Source organism: Buteo buteo, chromosome 7 (assembly GCF_964188355.1).
Source record: "Buteo buteo chromosome 7, bButBut1.hap1.1, whole genome shotgun sequence".
NCBI lineage: Eukaryota > Metazoa > Chordata > Aves > Accipitriformes > Accipitridae > Buteo > Buteo buteo.
The window spans coordinates 19,552,325-19,564,897 of record NC_134177.1 but is presented as its reverse complement, the minus strand read 5'-3'; the positions used below and the strand labels follow the sequence as shown (position 1 = coordinate 19,564,897).

Here is a 12,573-nt window from a genome sequence, read left to right as displayed (position 1 = left end):
TTCCCCCACCTCCCAGAAGAAGCTGTGCTTGCTCAGTCCAATCCTAATTTCGGGAAATAACAACCGACTTCAAACAGCAATTACTCTATTAGACACTACCTTTCACAACACTGCTCTGAAAAACATCTATGTAATATTTTTCAGCATGTTCTTACATCAGGTCTTCCACATCCTGATGCTCCACTGAATAGCATAATCACAGCAGGTATCTATCTAACACCATGATGGAGAGAACATTGCCACAGCTTTTATGTTGAAGATGACACACAGGATCAATTAAATAAGTTGTCTACAGCAAAAGTAAACAATGCATTTGGAAAAAAACTGTGTAAGCAAACAGTTATGACACTGCTCCCCCTCCAGACCTGCATTCTCGCACTCGTGCAAACATTTATTATTTAACCACATGAGGACAGAGGATTTTCTCTCACGCTTGCTCCCCCAACCTTAGCACACAATAGGGGGGAAAAGAAGTGATGCTCCTAGCAATGTGACTTACAGCACAACATGCTGCATCCTCTGGCAAAAACCCCCTCCTGGAGAGTTCATAACACCAACACTGCCCTAGACAGATATGGATTCCCAGGGAAACGAGAGGCATCTCGAAGACAGTCTAGACAGGCTCTTGCAAGCACAACCCAGAACAGATAAAGGGTGTGGCACTGTAAGTCTCATCACAGGCAATGTATTGTGACAGCCAGCACCCTTCTGTCAGATACCTACAAAAATAATCATTTCCTATCAGTTACCATTTGAACCAGACCAGCAATATCTGCAATGATTTTAAACCTCACCTCAAACTTTGAAATTAACCTGGTATTCACAGGTCACATAAGACTAACACCTAATATTGTATTGCTCTAACGGGTAACGGCAGCAAGTGCTAAGTAGCAAATGCAAAGAGATTTTCTTGCATTTGCATTTGCAGGACACTTTTCTTCAGGTTATAAGGATGGAAAACATATAAAACGGTGAACATAGGATCCCAGGCATTGTATCAAGACCAACCCTCAGCATTCCCTTGAGCTGAACAAACAAGCAATACAAATAGTAGGTTCGTTACACTTATGATCTAAACGGTGGTATGAGATTCATCCCCTGATGTCATTGCACGCATTCATAATAACAACTTAAACTACTATGATTACTGCTGCTCGAGTATGTAGAAAAATGCAAAAATCAAGTGTCGCAACAAGGTTAACTGGGTAACTATCTACTAGTGTTTGTCTGCACCAAAACGGCCTTCACCTTTCCTGTAAGGACTCACACGCGTGCACTGCACTTCGTGAGCTCTAAACAAGATGTATTTGTTACATGCTACATGAAGTTCCCACATAGCAGAAACATCACATTGCTTGCAACAATGCTCCTACTTATCTTACACACCTGTAATCAACATGCAACAGCCTGGCATAAGTTTCTCCTAAATTAAAAATGAAAAGCTTCAAGGAAAAATAAAGCACATCAGTCAATGCGAAAGAAACAGTTCATAGGGTCAGTTTCTTACACAGTTTGTAACACTGTTGCGAGCATGGGACAGGCACGCTTAGTATCAGCTGAAACACGAGTGAGATGTAATGCTCTGAAGGCTGTGAAGTCTGTTTTCAAATCCAAAGTACCTTCCAAACAAAACTGTAACACTCATCACAGCCCTGCGAGGTAGATGCCGTTAGCTGTGTTCTGCACATGGGAAAGCAAGAGCTGGCATGATTGACTGCTTTACCCCCGGCCACAAGAGCGATTCCTTACCAAACTAGGATTACAATGGGAGTTTCCCCATTTCCAGCCCTACGCTATAGCTAACTCCCTTCCCCCACACACACACGCACACGTTTGAAGCACACCCGATTCTGAAAAGTAAGGAAACGTGGCAACACGGTAGGCCCAGTACCGTATCCCCCTCCGAACAGGAGCATCCAAGCCTGCTTCGGAAGCAACCCCCCGCCCGGCCCGTGCAGGCGAGGGCCAGCAGCTGGGACACCCGCAGGGATGCTGTGCTCCCGGATGCTCTGGCCGCTAAAACACGCTGCAGATATTAAGGCCAAAACGCACAACGAAACCAAGCTAAGGTGTCACAGCCACCGCTGCCGGGGCTGCGGCACCTCCCGAAGCCCGCCCGCGGGAGGATGCCGCACGCCGCCAGCCCGCCCTGCCGCGCCGCGCCACGCTCCGCGAGCTGGCAGTCCCCACGGGAAGAAATCACAAGGCGCAGTCTCGGGCCGCGGCACCCGCGCGGGCCCTCTCCCCTCACAGAGACGCCCGGGGCCGTTCAACTCCCTGAGCGGCTGCGCGGCTCCCCCCGCCCCGCCCCGCCCCGGGCTCACCTTCCCCGGCGGGCGCCCGGCTCCTACATCTCCTCCCGCTTCTGGAAGCTGATGCTGGCGTACGCGCTTAAGTCGTCGCCGGAGTGGCCGCTCCCGCGAGGCTGGCCCGGGGGCTTCGGCGGCGGCGGCTGCCTCCCCCCCGGCAGAGCGGCGCCCTCGGCGGGGGGGTGGAGGCGGTGGTGGCGGCGGTGACCGAAGTCCTTCACCAAGTCCAGGTCGATGTAGTTGAGCCCGTTCTCCAGGGCGGGCGCGGCCCCCGGCTCCCGGCGGGCAGCGGGGGCGCCGGCCGCCTCCCCGGCGGCGGGCCGCAGCCAGACGTTCTCGAAGGAGGCCGAGCTGTGGCGCTTCACCTCCTCGGCGCCCCCCGCGCCGCCGCAGGGAAAGGGCGCCCCGAGCCCGCCGCCGCCCGCCGCTCCGCGGGCGGCGCTCGGCGTGGACGAGAAGGTCTCGGAGCTGTGCCGCCGCCGGCCGCCCTGCGGGTCGGCGCGGATCACCTTGGCGCTCTGGTTGCGGCCGGGGCTGAGGCTGACGCGGGTGAAGGCGCTGCCCGCGCCGGGGCCCCCCAGCAGGGAGGAGGAGCGCGGCGGCGCCGCCGACAGCTCGGCCGGCGGCCGCGGCAGCTCCGGGGAAGCCACCGCCGCCGCCGGGGGCTTCTCGGCGGCGGAGCGGCCCGCCCGCACGTCGGCGTAGCTGAGTAAGAGGGCGGGCGAGCAGGGCGAAGGGCTGTCGGCGCAGTCCGAGCAGGAGCCCCCGGCGGCGGCGGCGGCGCCCCCCCGCTGCATCGTCACGTAGTCCCGGCCGCCGGGGGCCGCGCCTCGGCCGGGCCGGGCCGCGGAGGCCGCCCGCGCGGCGGCGAAGCCGGCGGGGCAGGGGGCCCGCGGCGGCCCCAGCTCCATGTTCATGTACTCCTCGGCGCCCTCGTTGCCCGGCGGCGGCGGCGGCAAGCCCAGCCCCAGGGCGGCCGAGGGGAAGGCCGGCTTGTCGCCGGCGATGAACTCGATGTTGACGTACTCGCCGGGACTCTTGGGCTCCGGGGGCAGGAGGAGCGGGGGCTGCTCCCGGGCCCGCGGCAGGGTGCTGGCCTTGGGGCCGCCCAGCGACAGGCGCGTCGGTCGTGCCAGGCGGCCCTTGGTCTGCACGGCCGTGTCCACCTTGCGCGGGGGCTGTGCTTGCGGCGGGGGGCCGCCCTCGGTGCCGCCGCCGCCGCCCAGGCTGTCGCTGCTGGTGGAGGAGGACGAGTCCTCGGCGGCGTAGAGGAGGCGGCCAGAGCCGAGAGCGATGCGGGGCTGGGGGCTGCCCTCCTCGCCCGCCGCCGCCCCGCCGCCGCCCCGCCGGTGCACATGCTTGAAGGAGCGTGGCAGCGAGAAGTAGGAGTATATAGGTTTGTGGTGGACCGCGGCGGCGGCCTCCTCGACACCTGGCTGCCCGGCGCCCCCAAAGTAGCAGTCGGGTGGAGTGCTGGTGGTGGAGCCGCTGGCTGGGGACATGTTGATGTAGTCGCTACCACCGCAGGGGAGCTTCCCTTCGTTGCTCTCCACCGAGAGCTTCGGGTGGTGGCCGGCACCATTTGTCCAGATCTTGCCGTAGCCCGCAGAGCCACTGTCGGGGGAGTAGCTGCCGCTGGGGGACATCATCATGTAGCCGTTGGAGTCCACCGTGGCTGGAGTGTGGCGGCCCCCCCTGCCAGGGTTGATGATCTGCTGTGGGGCCGACACACTCTTAGGACTCATGGGCATGTAGTCACCACCCTTGGGGGGCCCCCCACCGCCGGGCACAGGGGCTACGCCAGGTGACATGGGCATGTAGCCATCGTCCGTGTGTGGGGCGGAGTTGGTCCGATGATGGCCGCTGTCCAGGTGGTGCATCTCCAGACACTCCTCTGGGTAGGAGTGAGTGGGCACAAAGGCTGAGTGCCGGTAGGAGGGCAGCCGGCTGCCGCCGCAGGGGTAAGAAGGCAGCATTTCCGTATACTCCTCGATGGAGGCCACCGAAGACTGCGAGGGCGTCTTCTGGTGGGAGATGGTGGGCGAAGTGCCCGCAGAGTGAGTCCGCTTCCTGAATGCCTTCTCCAAGTCGGCAACCTCCTCGCTACCACCTCGAGGACAGCACGGTGTACTAGGGTAGCGGGGCTGCTGCTGCGGGTGGCAGGTGCGTGGGATGAAGTGGCCGTTGGGGGCTGCCAGGCTGCAGCAAGAGGAGGTGGCCTTCCCCCCCATGCAGATGTAGTTGAGCTCTTCATCGCCCCGAGCCGGTGGGGTGTGTCCCAATGAATCTGGGGTCACACTGCGAAAAGAGCTGCGGAAGTCACACGGGCTGGAACCATACTCATCAGAAGAAATAAATCCGCCATCGCTAGGGGAGCCAGAAACCGAAGCACTAGACCTTCGTGGAAACAGGCAGTCCGAGGTGGAGCCGTGGCCACTAGTGCTGCTGGATGACAGGCTGACTGGACTGGTGGCTGAAGGAGAGCAGCGCGAGGAAGGCATTGGGATGGACCGGCTGTGGTTGAGCGGAGGATGGAGCCTGGAGTTGCCACGGTGTCTATGCGAATGGGTCCGGTTGGCACTGGGACTGACTGGGCTACCATCCACAGAGGCAGGCCTCGACATCGTGCCTTCCCCGTCACTCGACGCTCGAACCCGGAAAGAGCTGGGTTTGCCACCCGTACCTCCACCCCCACCACCAGCAGGAGAGGTGGCCGTGACGCTCTCAGTCCTGGACCGGCGACTGAGCCCCACTTGGCTGGGTGGGGGGTTGTTGACATGGTGTCTGCTGCGAAGGGGCACAGAGATGGGGTTGGAACAGTTTGAGGAAGACTGGCTCTTGCTGCGGGGCCGGAATTCCTCGCTCATGGCTCGCATGGCCTCCAGGATGGTTTCATGCATGTTCTGCGCCACCACCGAGTCATCCACCTGCATCCAGAACTCACCGGGCCCAGTGACAGCTGAGCGCCCCACCTCAATAAAGAAGAAGTTCTCAGAGTGACCACAGCGGCGGATATTGAGCAGCTGCAACACCACAGCAGCCGCATCTGAATTCAGCTTCACAAAGCTGATGGTCTTGTTAGTCAGGCACAGGCGGTAGATGCCAATCAGGTTCTTTGTCTGGCCTAGGCCCTTAGGCTTCAGAATTACTTGCCAAACTTCCTTAAAAGCTGGGCCAGGGGCTACCTCACCATAGCTGTCCTCACCTGCTTCCCCCAGTCCCGCGTTGCTGCCTCCAAAGGTGACATCGCTGTGGTGGTGGTGGTGATGGTGATGGAGGTGGTGGTGGCCCTTGGCCCTGTTGTGCAACTGCAGCAGCGCTTGGTACCAGCTCTCCTGTTCAGGCTCGCTGTCAGCTGCAATGGCAAAGTGCTCGTCCTTGGTGTAGAGGGCCACCAGGTGCTTGTTCTTGGAGTCAGCCCGTTTGTTGATGTTGAAGCAGCTTTCTAGTGGGATGGAGCGCTTGGGGGCCCCTGACTTGTGTCTCCATTTCTTCTCATTCTCGTAATACTCCAGCCGGGCGGGTCCAGACTCGCTGGCTGCCCTCAGCACGAAAAAGCGTTTATGCATGCTCTTGGGTTTGCGCAAGTAACCCACCTTTCTGACATCTGAGAAGAAGCCCTCGTTATTATCTGTGGGGCTAGCCATGATGCGAGACGGTGGAGCTGTTACTGCAGCTAGCAGTCCGCAAGACCCCAAAACGGCCAAGCCAGCTGGAAAAGATAACCACCTAAAATAAAATTCATGCAACAAGAATTAAAAAAAAAAACAACAAAAAAACCACCCAAAAAAACAAGGCAGTAAAATAGCTCAGGATCCTCTTCTGAGAACGGGACGGGGGAGGGACAGAAGCAGGGTGAGAGCAGCTGTTCAGTGGCAGAGGCAGCTTCCAGCACCAAATCAGAGTTTGCGTTGCTGTTTATGCCCAAATCGCCCTTAGATGGGTAAGCGCGTCCTTAAAAAGTCCAGTCCCGATCAGTCCACGCGAAAGTCTCGTCCCGAGAGCAGCCGCCGGGAAAGAGAAACGCATCTTCCCTTGCAGGGGTCGGGCTCCGCAGGGGCCGGCAGCGGGGCGGGGGTCCCCTTCCTCCGCTCCCCGCACCCCTTCCCCGTCTCAAGTTTGCCTCCGCGAGCGGCGATTTCTGTGGCAAACTAAATACCCCCCCGGGGGCAGAGATTGTTTTGCAAAGTCCGGGGTTTGCACCCAAAAACACACGCTGCTTCCCCCCCCTCTCCCCCCTCCCCCAAAAAAGAGAAAGCCCAAAAAAAAAAGCCGCCCGCAACACAGCCCCCCCTTCCCCAAATATCAGCGCCGAGGCTGCTGCGGCTGCTCCCGCTCGTGCGTGCGGAGGAGGCTGGCGACCCCATTCAGTCCCATCTCGTTAGGCGGAGAAAGTGCCATTTCCACACAGGGCGCAGCCCGGCAGCGGCGGGAGGGGAGGCAGGCAGCCCGAGTGCCGAAGGAACATCCTCTCTTCCTCCTCCTCTTCATTCCAGGCGGCAGCGCCTCAGCGGCCGGCGGCGCGGCCCCCTCCCGTGCCCCAGGCCGGCGGGGGAGCGGGCACCGCCGCGGCGACTCCCTCTCCGCCGGCTTCTTCACGGAGTTTCCCGGCGCCCCGCACCAAAACAGGCGGCGGCGGGGGCCGCGCTCGCCAGTCCAGCCCCCTCCGCCCGCCGCCGCCGCCGCCGCGGCTCAGGCTCACTCCGAGGAGAACAACACGTGACGGCGCCAGTGCGTGGACCATCCCCGGAGCCGCCGCCGCCGCCGGGCTCCCGGCCAGCCCAGCGCCGCGGCCCCGCGGCCCGCCCCGGCGCTCCCCGCCCTCCCCGCCTGCCCTCATTCAGCGCGGCCGCGGGGGCCGCCACCGCCGGGCCCGGCCCCGCGCCGCACCGCCCGCCGGGGGCCGCGCCCCCATTGGTGCCGCCGCCTGTCCGTCACGGCGGCGGCGGCGGCGGCGGGGGGGCGGCGCCCGGCCAGGCTGAGGCGAGGCGCGGCGCGTAGTAAGGAGGCGTAGACGCCATTCAGCCGCGTGTTATTTATACCCGCCGCCGGCAGCCTCTGCAGTGTGGCGGCTTTCGCCGCGGCGGGCCCGGCGAGGCGGAAAGCCTCCTCCTCCCGCCTTCCTTCCCGCAGCCCTCGTCGCCGGCCCCGCGCGGCGGGGGCGGGCCCGCGCGCCGAGCCGCCGCCGACAACCGCCGCCCCTCAGGGCCAGGCGGCCGCGCGGGGAGCGGGGCGGCTGCCGGCGACGGGCCGGTTCCCGGGGCCGGCGGGGAGGGGGGGGCAACCTGGGCGGGCGGCGGCAGGCCCGCTGGGCGCGCGCGCCCTCCCCGCCCGGCTGGGGCGCGTTCCGCTCCTCGGGAACCGCTTCCGGCTCCGACGTGGCCCAAGGCGGCGCGTCCCCGCGCTGCCAGTGCGGCCGTGCCCCGAAGGAAGAGCCGCGGGCGGGGGGGCACTGCCTCCATGGCGTGCGGCAGGGGGAAGGTCCCCGGAAGAGTTCTTTCCCGGGCAGTGTCTAGCAGTTAGCTGTGTCTCCCGAACCATTATATGCTAAATTAAACTGAATAGTCAACGTGATCTGCTGTTTACGGGGCTGAAATGTACCGTGCGCGTAACTTTCACCTCCTCGGTAGGGAAAGAGACAAGTGTTGCAAGCCAAGTCTAAAAAATAAATTGCTCAATGCTGCCATCTCCAGGACAGTTCAAAACGGTCCCGGTTCATCTCCGGCATTCAGCAGGAGAGAGGACCTGCTTGTAGGTTTTATCTTACGTTTTATTGTTTGCTTGTGTTTTGTCTGGGGTTTTGGTTGGCTGGTTGGTTTGGTTTGGTTTTTTCCTAGCGCCATTTCTCTTGACCGGTGAATGCCGTGCAATATGCCGTGCAGTGCAGTCGATCTTTCATCCGCCCTTTGCTGGCGCTGCCCTGCCCGAGCAGGCTGCTCCCCAGCTGGTTAGAGGTGAAAGCGTGATTGCAATGCTCATACCCACTCTCAAGGTTGAAATGCAATACAAAATGATGCTTTTGTTTGGACTGATGTAGGTCCAAACATGGAACAAATAAGTTAGAGGCTTCTCTAATGCATCTGCATTACAAACTTTGTTGTCACGGAGATTGTACAATTGTTTGAGACAAGAAGAAGTTAGCTGGTCAAAAGATTGCAGAGAAACATGGAGAACCCAGAGAGAACAACAGGCAGCACTGCAAGCCACCCTCTCTCATGTTATCCTATAGATAACACCATAAAACACAGCATTCTTTGAAGGTGTTTACCAAACACAGGATGACCATTTGTAATGTAGGAGCAGAGTCTACCTGGCAAGACGCAAGGAATGAGAAGGAAAGATAATAATAATCCACACTATAGCAATAACCTATATCATCATCTCATTCTTTCCTCCACTTCACACTGCAGTTCATTATGACAAAAACAAATATTTGTATTGAAAATAAACCTGTTATACATACCTTGAGATAAAGCTTCCTACAAACCAAATGTATTTCCATCTTCAGCAAGTAGAATGACAGGAAATTGCTCCCCCAGCCCATGCCATGGAGCTGCGGGACAGAATTGCGGCCTCAAGGCATATTAAGGTCAGCTACCATGGCTGTCATTAATGACAAGGTATGTTTTGTGGGCAGAGGGCACCATCACCCTACACACATGTTGCACTGTACATGCTAAAAAGGCAGTGGGTCCTGTGGCAAGAGGATAGCTCCTAAGCCTCCTCTCCCTGTCCCTCCAGAGGCATAGGAATGCATGTTTGTGCATGGAAGATATGTAGCACTGTTTTTTAGTTATACACTTGAAAAATAGAAAGTAAGGTTATTAATATTAAAAATAATAACTTGTATTTGCTCTGCCCCATTCTTTCCCTTAGCAAGTGGTACACTGATATGCACATGTAAGTGGAATGATCTCTTGATGGAGAATAATAACCACCAGATTTGCATTGCATTGCACAAGGGAACGTGGATTTGAGGGTAAAAGCAGGAGATAGTCTTAGAATCATAGAATATCTTGAGTTGGAAGAGACTCATAAGGATCACCAAGTCCAAATCCCTGCTCCTCACAGGACTTCCTAAAACTAAACCATATGACTAAGAGCATTGTCCAGACACTCCTTGAACTCTGACAGGCTTGGTGCTGTGACCATTTCCCTGGGGAGGCTGTTCCAGTGACCGACCACCCTCTCAGTGAAGAACCTTTTCCTAATGTCCAATCTGAGCTTCCCCTGACACTGTATTTAAATGTGCTCCATTCATCTTGGGAACATGCTCTTCAATAATAACTGATTTTGCAGATACAATGAAATTTGGTTGTTCTTATCTGGTTTTCAAGCAGATTCAGTAAACACCCCCGAAGTGTTTTCAAACTTTGTATAGATTCATGTCCTTTGTCCAGCAGAAATATCAGGCAATAACTAATACTCCCAACATGTTTTGAAAACTATTTTTTTAGAGATACTTTGCATCATATCAGACCACATCTTGGAATTGTTTTCTGGCTTTTTGAGTTCCAAAGCTCTGAAGTACTGCACTTCTCTGTAAGGTACATAAGCGTGCGCAGCAGCACACCGAAGAGAACATACCCTTGCTTTTTCTGTTTAAATACTCCCCCTCCTTGGACAGCGAGCTATTGAGAATTCAGGCCATGCAATTAATTGCAAAGGGGTTCACATACTAGAATATCTGGGCAGAAAATCAAGACATTTCATTCCCTGTATAAATACCCATGCCTATCACACTACATCGCTAGCTCTCTATATGAGAAATTCAGCTTCAGTAAACATGAATGAAATAGAGGTTGCTATTTTAGTATCCATGTCCAAACCCTAAATTCCATACAACCAAGTTTCTGCAGTACCCTGCATCCCCGTATTCAGATCCCACACCTCAGAATGTATTGGAACTAACCATTTTTTGGAGACAATATAATTATTTGATGTAGAGAACGGAAAGAGTATAATAGAACAGACAAGGATCGAAGTTCCCGTGTTTTTATCTGCCTTAGTAATTGGTTAAAGATGAGTTTAGCATAGGGTAATCCTATGAGGCATAAAGTGCTTGAAACAATTAGTTCCTATTGTGTCACTACTGAACCTGGCAGAGCAGATAGGTAAGGGCCATGAGATAATCAAAACTTGAGCTTGGTAATGCTGCATTGGTGGAATGGCATCTCAGGAAGGCCACTGAGGATCGAAAAGTAATTAAAGATCTAGTGCTGCTCTAAATTACAATGAAGACTAGTTTCTCTTGAAGCCACGTTTATCTGTTCACATGTAGACTCTCAGCTAGCTGCAAAAAAGAAGGTTTGGGTAAATTATATTTCTAGCACCTTGTGGTTTCGTTTTTGGGTGGGTTTTTTGTTGTTGTTGTTGGGTTTTTTTACCTTTGAATAAAAAACGGAGTGAAAGTAGGAGCTATGACTAAATTTGCACCCTTAATGCAGTAAGAAAAAAACCCACCACTTTCCATTTATCTTTTCAGGTGACTGTCATAGGCTGTTGGTCTTTTTTGCCTCTGCTGTCACCTGCTTTTACTGCTTTTTTTTTCCCCCAACCTTTCTCTCCTCTGACGCGTCTCTCTGCACTTTGCCCACTTTTCTGTGTACCTGACTGTTCTGTTAAAAGGGTGTTAGTCTTGTTATTACTTTCTTCTAGATTTTTAGGGTCCACTGAAAATGTGACTCACAAGGATACAAACCAAAAGAAATATTCCCCAAAGGTGAAATCACATCACTGTAAGCCTGTAAGAAAAGCAGCATGACTCTTGTTCATCAGCTTCATCAATTTACCTTCCAGACCCAACTGACTGACAAGTTGCTTGCTCTAACCCCCACTCACAGCTGCTCCTTAACACTAGATCTCATCTTCCACATCGAAATCTTCAGTTAAAATAGTTGTAAAAAAAACTCTAGTTCCAGGCTAATCTCATGAAAAAATAACAGGTCAGGAAATCAAAGCTTTCTGAATATTATTTTCTTCCTTTTTTTTTTTCTTTTTTTTCTGAGTTTGAATCAAGTTGTCCAGGAGCAAGAAGAGAAGGAGTTGCTCTGCAAAAGGAGGGGAGCCAGGTGCCAAGGGGCAGTGAGGCAAGTGGGCAGTGACCTCCCCAATAGCAGCCCACTCCTATTGCATCCAAACAAGGTGAGCAGGGCAAGCTGGTGACAGAAACCAGAGTCACAGAATAGGTGAGGTTGGGACGGACCTCTGGAGATTGTCTAGTCCACCCCTTGCCCCCATTTTAAGCAGGGCATAGCACAGCAAGTTGCTCAGGTCCTTGCCCAGTTGAGTTTTTAATATCTCCACAGATGGAGATCCCAAAGCCTCTCTGGGCAACTTGCTCCAGTGTTTGGCTACCCTCACAGCAAGAAAGATTTTTCTTACATTTAAACAGAACTCCCTGTATTTCAGTTTGTGCCCATTGCCTTTTGTCCTGACACTGGGCACCATGGAGAAGAACCCGTCTCTCTGTCCCTTGCATCACATCGACACAATTATGTTCTTGCCCTTGTTCCAAGGTCGATTTGATTGGATATTTTATTTGTTAAGCTCATTTGTAGTATTTACTTTTCTACATTCCACAGTAAGGATGAAACTTGCTTAACTCCTTCAAAAATATTGTGGTTGACTCTAAACTAGTTAAATCATTACTTAAGTAAATGAGTTGTTTAATTTCTCTGTTAAAGGAATGGTAGTAATATCATGATTACAGTGGAAATGCAAAACAACAGATCATACATCCCTGACTTCTACTGTCATCTCTTTGAGGCAAAACAACAACACATATGGAATGACTAATTAGAATCTTCAAATGTATTACATTATGAACAGTAAGCGTATCTGATTGTTAGCAGCTGTATTCCACTGTATCACAGTAATGAGAACTAGAAAAGTCTAAGTCATCGTTTCCATTTCTCACTTATTAGGATTGCTTCTATAGTCTATTCTCCAGTTCACGTGTAAAACAGTTTTACTCGTATCAGCATTTAGGCAGAGAGTATAACAAATATTTCATGTAATTAATGCATGTTCTAATGATCAATTAACCAGCTTTCATCTCAAAAACCACACTTAATTCATACAGATCATATATTTTTGTATTTTTCTACCTCCCTACATACCTTCATATGTCTCTGTTTAAAGAAGCCAGAAAAGATAAAACATCATTCCTGTTTTCCTTTGGGGAATATGGATATCCCACTGAAATATCACTAAACTAACAGGAAGCTAAGCAATACTTTTGGATAATTCCCAGACTACACTG

The 12,573-nt window shown here is 54.2% G+C and overlaps 1 protein-coding gene across 1 annotated transcript in view; it reads right to left on the bottom strand.

Annotated features, from left to right (window-relative positions):
* Positions 1 to 7,111, bottom strand: part of IRS1 (insulin receptor substrate 1) — a 57,066-nt gene extending 49,955 nt beyond the window's left edge. The window contains exon 1 of the mRNA XM_075031839.1: positions 2,325 to 7,111. Within this exon, the coding sequence (XP_074887940.1) occupies positions 2,348 to 5,956 (3,609 nt within the window). The 5' untranslated portion in view covers positions 5,957 to 7,111 and the 3' untranslated portion in view covers positions 2,325 to 2,347. The remainder of the gene's footprint in view (positions 1 to 2,324) is intronic.
* Positions 7,112 to 12,573: the final 5,462 nt, after the last annotated feature.